The 9,889-nt window shown below is 27.5% G+C and overlaps 2 protein-coding genes across 10 annotated transcripts; both read right to left on the bottom strand.

The window, feature by feature from the left end:
• Positions 1-385: 385 nt before the first annotated feature.
• LOC100160751 (kelch-like protein 2) lies at positions 386-3,411 on the bottom strand. 9 transcript variants are annotated; one of them, XM_016804103.2, is made up of 9 exons: positions 2,957-3,411; positions 2,373-2,497; positions 2,091-2,313; positions 1,837-2,012; positions 1,668-1,764; positions 1,382-1,538; positions 1,201-1,313; positions 834-1,139; positions 386-744 (listed from the first exon to the last, which is right to left on the bottom strand). In XM_016804103.2, exons 2-9 carry the CDS (start codon positions 2,480-2,482, stop codon positions 472-474), a joined length of 1,455 nt encoding a protein of 484 aa, XP_016659592.1. In that variant the 5' UTR covers positions 2,483-2,497; positions 2,957-3,411; the 3' UTR covers positions 386-471. The 9 variants fall into 9 exon arrangements, 8 of the variants coding, with proteins under 8 accessions (XP_016659592.1, XP_016659590.1, XP_016659589.1 ...); XM_016804101.2 differs by having other exon boundaries at positions 388-744; positions 2,085-2,313; positions 2,373-2,514; positions 2,957-3,410; XM_016804100.2 differs by having other exon boundaries at positions 388-744; positions 2,085-2,313; positions 2,957-3,409.
• Positions 3,412-8,392: 4,981 nt separating this feature from the next.
• On the bottom strand, positions 8,393-9,665 carry LOC100160274 (kelch-like protein 3). The gene is made up of 3 exons (XM_029487073.1): positions 9,586-9,665; positions 9,312-9,468; positions 8,393-9,243 (listed from the first exon to the last, which is right to left on the bottom strand). Exons 1-3 carry the CDS (start codon positions 9,634-9,636, stop codon positions 9,125-9,127), a joined length of 327 nt encoding a protein of 108 aa, XP_029342933.1. The 5' UTR covers positions 9,637-9,665; the 3' UTR covers positions 8,393-9,124.
• Positions 9,666-9,889: the final 224 nt, after the last annotated feature.

The following is a 9,889-nucleotide window of genomic DNA, read 5'->3' as shown; positions in this document are numbered from 1 at the left end:
TATATTCAATTTAACATTGTATAAATTTAACAATTATAAGAAATTTAAAATCAAAACATTTACCTTTACATGTTTTGTATTATTATTTTCAAGGCATAAACAATATAATCACCTACCTGATAAAATGATTAGGATTATTTTTTAACAAGAGCGTTACCTAATACGTTATACATGGAATTGAAAAACGCAATTTTATATTGAATTAATACAATAAGCAGACAACTAGGTACAAGAATAAGAGGAATAAAAATCAATCTCTGTATGATGAATCATCAAAACTACCTACACAATTATTGTGAACTGAATTAATCGGAGAATTAATACAGTTTTAATAATATTAAAATATATAGGTAATATAGTTAGACAGTCAATGAAAAAAGTAAGTTTCCCAACTAATTATTAAATCTTTGGACTAGGCTGGTATTTAAACAAGTATTTGAATAAGTATATTTTTTATGTTCATTTACAATTTTAAGCTATAAAAATATTTAATTTTGGGGATGTACTCCGTGATTTTCCTCGGGAGACTTTATTTATTCCGATTACAATTATAAAAAATGTAACTATTACAAATTTAAAATCATGAAGTAATAAATATTTTACCGCATATAAAAGATTATTCAGCACTCCAAGGCCGTGACCAGCACGCATAGTAGACATATTAGGTATCGTATTCCATTCTCGAGTCCTGCAGTCAAACACTTCTGCACTGATTAAAAAATGTTCGCCATCACTGCCACCAACCTTGAATTTATTATATCTTTTATATTATGTACCTACTTTATAACAGAAATTACTAATAAAGTAATAAGTTATATTTCAATATAACATACGGCATATATATAATTATTTATCACACCAACTCCAAACCCCCATCGTTTAACTAACATGTCGTAGGTTGGTTTCCAACGAGGTGATTCTGAAGTTAAATCTAGCCCATGAACAGACTGAAAAATTGATTCAGTATTTCTACCACCCAAATATAACAAACAATTATCATTTACTACAGCTAGACCACCACCCAAACTGGGTGTAATCATTTTTGGTCCATACTGCCATTTGTTGATTTTTGGGTCATACCATTCTGTACTATTTAAAATGCTGTGATTGATCCCTAGTCCTCCAGCCACTAAAATAACCTGTTATAATTATTAAATCATTAAATATATGTGAACGATAAACAAAATATAAAGTATATACTTTGTGTGTACCACCAGGCTGTCTAGGTTTTGTCCGGATGTTATGTGGAATTGTGATAAGTTCTTCTGATTTAAGTAAACGAAAACGTAATGCTTCAAATACGTAATCTTTACCTGAATAATTTTAAATATATAAAATATAAAATAATCCGTCAAAAATCATATTGAGTAAATAAACTTACATTTAGAACAATTAAGAAGAAGAGGTTCGTCAACTACATTTTTTAATATGTAATCTTTCGATGTTAATGGTAAACGCACATGTTCCATTAATTGGGGCAACATTTGTTTTCTGGAATCCAAATCATGTTTAACCCATCGAATAACACTTTCAAATATCTACAACAATCAATATTATATTTAATTATATAAATTAATTATACTTTATTTATGTAAGATGTTACGCAAATTTCTCATCCGTAATGAATACTAAAATATAACAATTATTATCAATTTTATATTGCATACTTTTTCTTCAGATGAAGCTGTAAGTTCATCACTAGAGATCAACTTAACCATTTGTTCCGATGACAAGGACAGAAATTCTTCCTCTTCTACCACATCTCTAAGTATAATATTATAACAATTATAAATACAATTTTCATAAATAACTTTAATAATAAATAATATTTCTTACAAATAGTGTTGTTGAATATAAAATTCTGAGCTTGTTAACAATGTCGTACAGCTATGTAAATCAGCTAAATCATTTATCCCAATAACATTTGTAGGACATAGTTGTGCCTGCAGAAAATCACAACATGCGTTTTTGACTTCTTGTAACTGCAAAAGATTCGATGCAGGCAACAAAATCTTAAAAAATAAACAAAAAACCACATAAACAATTTTTTCTTTTATAATAAAATAAAAATTATTTATAAATACCTGTACATTTGTTTCAGTGATCGAGATTTTTCCAGAATAAATAAAGTCTATTAAGAGCTGTAGGGCACTATAGTCCAACTGTCTGATAGTAACTAGATCTTGATTTTTTTCTGAAAAATTTGTGAACATTGCATGGAAATATGGACTAGCCGATGCTAGAACTACTTTGTGGCCGAATATAACTCCACCATTGTCTGTTTCTAGTTTAATATCACAAAGAACCTCATCTCTAAAAACATAGACGTGTTACTAATATTTATCTAGAATATTAAATTACTTTTAACTTACCTGCGTAGGGATTGTAGCACATCATAAATGTCCGCATACGACGATTTCTTATATTCGTATTTAGCAGGTTCACATTGACTGGGTTCCGGAATTTGCTTCGTATTTTGCATTGCTAAAATCTTATCCTAAAATGTATTTTGAACTAAATTCAAATTATTGATACGAATTGTTTAGAATGTCAAAATTGATATTTTTATTTAATATATTGAAAGTTATATTAAAATTAACAAAGCTTAATATGATATTATTAATTATATTTGATGATATTAGTGTGAACAAATTAATTTAAATTAAACCTATTTACGTGGAAATTTGTTTTAAATTTCCAATTCTTAGTCATAAAAGTTGAATATCTTATAATTTTTAACTACAAAACAATTTTTGAATTTTAAATTTGGTACCTACATTTTGTCAAAATTCGAACTTTAAATGCTTGTAAAAAAAATTGTGAGGATGGATATTTAATATTTTTCATCTATCTTTGAAACAATATATTAGGAGCTTAACGTATTAAATTCTCAAGCTTATTTACCCAACTAATATTAGAGCTTGTACAAATACAAATAATTAAGCCTTATATGTACCTGATAATAGTTGTGACACAAACAATTTACTATACACGCTATATTAGCAAAGGTTAGTTGACCCTGTGCTAAACATAATAATACATTTGTCTTGAGGATCTTCTCGGTTACAATGGATATAAAAAAAATGGCACTGCTATTTGTGAGTACGATACAATAATATAAATACTTCTTGGAGTCTTACAACTAAAAAATTATTTAATATAATCATAGACCTATAAAGCACACAGCGAGCAAACAAAAATAATCGGGTGTGGCACTTTTGCTTTCGATATGAGTAAAACCATTCATCATTTACACTAATAGTGATTAGTCAACTGCTGATTATAATTATATTTGACTAAATGTGAATGTGTGCTTAGATTATAGACATATCTTCTGCGGCACGACCAGATAACAGTAATATGTCGTGTGCGTCTTATTCGAGTCGAAAAATGTATTGTATACGAAAAACGATTAAACGATATAATATTACCTATACGAACATGTTAATATAAAAAAGGGTGGCAAGTGGATGTCACTCTGCTGTACAGTAGGTTACTAGTGGTCTACTGTATATAATGGATGGTATTAAATTTGAATTTAATTATATAATAATATCATTGTATACGAAAAACGATTCTAACCGCTGACAGGTTGCTACTTGTTAGCAATGTTGTAAGAAATACTTTTAAAAAGTATTTAAGTATTATTACTCAAATACTTTTTAAAAGTATTTGAAATGATCGTAAAATAAAAAAAAAAATTCTATTTAGTTCTTACATAATTTATTGTAATCAAAAATTGGTTTATTGCATTTTAATAACATGATTCGTTCAATAATCAAAATTCTGATCAGTCATGTTAGTTCTTTTTTCGTGATAGTTCCACCACAACAATGGACTTTTCTCTACAAGGGTATACACTTATTATAACTATATATGTAGGTATGTATTTGGATATCCCCATAGGCGCAATTAGGGGGAGGGGTGAGGGGCTAAGTCCCCCCAAATATGTCCATAGCCCTCCCAAACATTTCCTACATTTTGTTTTAAGCTTATTCAATATTATCATAGCAAGGCTTTAGCCCCCCCAATAACTCAAACGCTTTTTGCACCGATGGATATCCCATGATAATATTGAGAGCTATTCCTTGGTAAATAAATAGTACTAATAATTAGTAATACTATATTTGTATTGTTAAATAAATTATAAAGTCAAAGTATAATAACTGTTAAGCAAAAGCCTATTTCATAATATATATATAATATAATATTTTGTTTTAATAAGCTTATTCTGGTACCGACGTACCGTAGTCGTCGACGATTGGAGAAAAAAAACATTTAATTAAGCTACTAATTGACGTAAACCGATATCAAATTGGCCATAAATGATAAATATATAATATGATATTGTTATAACGTCGAAGGATAAACACAAAGGCACGGTTTTTTTTACTTAACAAGGATTATAAATAAAAACAAATTAAGAATTAAAATAATAAAAAAAACTATTCAATGGTAAAAAAAAGTATTTAAATTACCATTCAAATACTTCAAAATAAAAAGTATTAAAAAAAGTATTCAATATGTTTTTTATTGATTAAACTTGATCTGTTTTGAATTTTTATAAAACAATATAATTGATTATTTATGTTAGTATAAACATTTTAACAACTGAAAAACGACTAGTTTGAATTTTTAATACGGAAGATACGTCAAGATTTTCAAATAATGAAATGGTGAAGGACTATTAAAATATAACTTATTATTATTTTGAAAATATTACTTTTATTAATATTTATATACTATTCTAAATAATTCCTCGCCAAGTAAATAAATTATTGAAACAAAATAAGTTTATTTAAATTCAATAAACTTAGCATTTATTCATGATATCACATTTTTACAGAGCTTAAAGATCTTATATTTTTTTTTACTTAGCCATTTTTGTCCGTAGTTTACGAAGGGTTTTTGTTGTGATATCACTCATTTTTATCATCAATGCACAATATTCTATAAGAACGATATTATTATTTATAGTTAGGTAATTTTGTCATCTTTTCCCCGGTAAAGCACGATTGAGCATAAAACGATTGAGCATAGACCTTTTTAGCAACACGATTGAGCATAGAATATTTTATGCGATGTTGCCAAATTCACGTTACCAACATTTTGTAATTTATTATCTTCACGTATTATTACACCAATTATTATGATATCTGACGCGAGCTGTGAGCCGAGCCCCTCAGCTTTATCGACAAATGACAATGTTATCAATTAGTAAATTAGTTCCGGAGTACTATTCCGAACTACTATTGAGACTATTATTGACTTATAAATATTTTGATTTTATTATTTTCATAAGTCATAAATATTATTATTATTATTTCATTATTAGCAAAAAGATCTGTATACTGTATTATAATGTGATTACTATTGAGACTATTATTGATTTATAAATATTTTGAATAATGTGACTAGGTGTCTAAGTATATAACATATTGACTATAAAAACATGATATTTTTTTGCCATGTTATATTTTGAATCATTATAATTATTTAAATAAATACTTTTGTATAATACGGTTCAAAATTAAAAATGGCAACGTTGCAGAGTTTTTTATGCTCAATCATGTCGCAAAAAAGGTGTTTTATGCTCAATTGTGTCTCAGCCCTTTTCCCAGATGATTAGATAACAAACATTTGCAACGTTCATGCGACGACGACGACGACGACGGGTAAGGTGATTCTGAATTTAATATAAAGTTCCATTAAAAGGTTCGCACTTTTTCATTTATAACTTAATTTCTAAACGTACGATTTTGATTATTTTTACAAAAGCACATTCAACACAATATTTCTGACGTTTTGGAGTTTACTAGGAGTTAATTGATGAATTATAAAATTAGTCGTATAATTAATATAAAATGTCGTATAAATTATCAAATTTACCGGTATTTTACACAGTTTAACAGTTTTACTATTAGCTCGCGCCACGACCGCGGCGATGTATATCAGTATTATTAATATGGTAACCGGTAAGTTGTATTAATATTATTGCATATTACTTATCAAATTTCTATATTTCCATATACCTGATAAGTTTCAAGTGTGCACCCACGAATAATATTTTTTAATTACTGTTATTCTTGGTTATTTAATATTAAAACAAATATAAATCCATTTATTAACTAATATGTAATAGGTAGCCAGGTAGGCCAATGAAATTTTTTTTTCAAATTATCTGGACAATTAGATGCTATGGTGGGCATCTAATTGCCGGCCTCTGACTTAAAAGTTGTACAATTTTTTTTTAACATTTAGCCCAGTTAAGTACTATCATACTGTAATTTACATTAATAATGAATAATAATAATCATCAACATATTGATTAGGTCACACATACATTGATGTGATTTGAGCCTAAACGTTATTATTATGACTTTTGAGTAGGTATATAAATAAATTAAGGTAAATTAACTATTTGATTTTGTCACAACCAGGCTCTTAACCTTTTTCACTCAAATTTTCCATTATTTTAATATCTTATCGGATCTTATCTATAGTATTAACTACTTATGAGAAAACTTTTTTAGATTTTCAATCATTGGCTATAGAAATTAAACATTGCATATATTTTCAATACAAAATTAGTTTTGGCTAATATAATAAGAAAACATTTTCATTTAATATAATATAACATTTGAAAACTATGATTTAAATAGAATAATATAATAATGATAACATTATCCAATATAAGAAAATATTAATAGGTACATTGTTTAAAAATAAAATATTGAATACTAAGTTAAATAAAATGTCGTGGCCTATCAATGGCTACTACTCCTAAATGCAATCGTTTAACACTCGTTGACCCTGTGACCATGGTCCAGGTATTAGTTTTGGGGTTGTAAAATTCTACAGAATTAAAATTATAGAATTTCCGCAGCAACCACCGACGACATACAATAATCCATCTAATACAGCTACTCCTACATTGAAAATAAAAACTTAAATTACATAACACGTATGTTTCATAAAATTATTTAGAATTATTAAACGATTGGGTATACCTGGATCATCTCGACACATATGCATGTCCGGAATATTTGACCAAACTCCTGTGCTTGGTCTGTATGCTTCAACACTCTTGAGAACTTCGAATCCATCAATACCACCAACAGCATATAGTACATAATCTAAAACTCCGACACCCACTCCACTGCGACGTACACTCATTTCTGCTACAGGTGTCCATTTATCAAGACTGGGATGATAACATTCAACAGACTTTAATCTCAACTCTGAGAAATCAACATCTACATCGTCATCATTATAACCTCCCACCTACAGAATTGTGAACTGATTTAATACAATTTTAAGATTAAAAATCCTTTTCTCTAGAAAATTCTATCTAGGGAATACAAAATAGTATTTTTCAATAACAATGATTGAATACTCACCTACTTGTATGAAAAGTTAAACTAAAATATTTATAATATATTAATATATACAGGGTGATTAATTAAGCGTATAATACTCATTATCTCAAAAAGTATTAATGTTTTTGAAAATATTTTTTTACATAGTTTAAAATTGTTAAAAAAACAACGTTTTCAATAAACAAATTTAGTTTTAAATATTTTTTATCCTTATATTTTTTTAAGTTTCTTACTTTATTGAATGGCAACATAGAGTTTTTATTTCATATTCCATAGCAGAATAATAAATAAGTATTTTGATTCATAAAAATCGGATTTAAAACGAGTAGTTTATGAGTATTTAAAGTTTAGACAAGTGGAGTAGTGGACAAACATTTTGCGAGGTAACTCCATACCACTCCACTCCGCCAATCCATACTTTAAATACTTATCACTCATTAGCTACTCGCCTAAATTCGATTTTTATGAATCAAAATACTTAGAAAAATATTCTGCTTTGGAATATGAAATTAAAACTCTGTGCGGTGGTTCAAAAAAGTAAAAAACTTAAAAAATTATGAGTATAAAAAATATTTAAAAATACATTTTTTTAATAAAAACTTTTTTTTTTAACAACTTAAAACTATGTAAAAATAAGAGATAGTGAGTGTTTTACGCTTAATGAACCACTCTGTATATATCAAATTTAATATTGTAAATTTTCATCAACTATAAGAAATTAAAAATCAAGCTGGATCAATTTTAAATCAGTAACTAACATAAAGTAAATACCGTATCTAAAATGTTGAAAATATAAATTTAATTTCATATATTTTGTATTAAATTTTTTAATCACGAGCATTATTTTAAGTTACGACTAAAATAAGATTATTTTTTGATTATCTTAGGTATAAACTATAAAAATAATATTATAGAGTTTTAATACTTTTACTTAATCGGTTTAAACAAATATTACAATTAAACCCATATTATTTATTTGTGACTTTAATATTTAAATTTATTGAAATATTTTATTGAAGGGTTATATTCCATGATTTAAATCGGAAGAATTTACTTCTTCCAATTACAACTATAACAATTAATATAATATATATATCATACAAATTACAAAATTGAAATAAAATTATTTTACTGCGTATAAAAGATTATTCAGTACTCCAATCCCAACCATACATCTTCCAATAGACATACTTGATACCAAATGCCATTCTTGGGTTTTGCAGTCAAAAACTTCTACACTGTTTAAAATACTGTTACCATCACTGCCGCCAACCTTGAATTTGTTATATAATTTATATTATGTACATACTTTATAACAACAATTACTAGGTAATACAAAGTACCTAATAAGTAATATCTCTATACGGCATATAACTTACGGCATATACGTCGTTGTTTATTACACCAACTCCTAACTGTCGTCTTTTAAATAACATGTCGACGGTTAGTTTCCAACAAGGTGATTCCGATGATAAATTTAGCACTTCCATGGATTGAAGTTTCGTATAATGAAAATTCATACCACCCATATACAACACAAAATTATCTTTCACTACGGCTATACCACCACCGAAGCGTGGTGTGACCATTTTTGGTCCAGACTTCCAATGGTTTATTTTTGGATCATACCATTCTGTACTATCATACACATTTTTATGACCGAACCCACCAACAACCACAATAACCTGTTTTAATTGAATCGTTAAATATACGCTGGAAAGATAAATAGGTAAATAATAACGGAATCATACTTTATGTATACCGCCAGGTTGTCTAGGTATAGTTCGGATGTTATGTGGAACGGTGATAAGCTCATCTGCCTTAAGCAAATGAAAATATAATGCTTCAATCACGTAATCTTTACCTAAATAAGTTATAAATATAAAAAATATCAATTAATTCGTAAAAATCATAGTGAGTAAATAAACTTACATTTAAAACAATTATTAAGAAGAGGTTCATCAACTACATTTTTTAATATGTAATCTTTCGATGTTAATGGTAAACGCACATGTTCCATTAATTGTGGCAAAATTGGTTTTCTGGAATCTAAATCATGTTTTACCCATCGAATAACACTTTCAAATATCTACAACAATCAATATACTTATAAATAAATTTTACTATATTTATGTAAGTATAGGTTACTTAAATTTCCGTTATAGGTACTAAAATATAACAATACTATCAATTTTATATTGCGTACTTTTTCTTCAGATGGAACGGTAAGTTCATTACTGGAGATCAACTTAACCATTTGCTTGGATGACAAGGACAGAAATACTTCTCCTTGTGCCACGTCTCTAAGAATCATATTATTTCTATAATTAATACAATTGTCTTATAGAACCATAATATTAAATAATATTTCGTACGAAAAGTGTTGATGAAAATATAATTCTGAACTTGTTAACAATTTCGTACAGCTATGTAAATCAGCAAACGCGATTATCCCAATAACATTTGTAGGACATAGTTGCGCCTGAAGAAAATCACAACATGCCTCTTTT

Source organism: Acyrthosiphon pisum, chromosome A1 (genome assembly GCF_005508785.2).
Source record: "Acyrthosiphon pisum isolate AL4f chromosome A1, pea_aphid_22Mar2018_4r6ur, whole genome shotgun sequence".
NCBI lineage: Eukaryota > Metazoa > Arthropoda > Insecta > Hemiptera > Aphididae > Acyrthosiphon > Acyrthosiphon pisum.
Note: the sequence above shows the minus strand (reverse complement) of the source record. Positions and strands in the feature narration are given on the sequence as shown.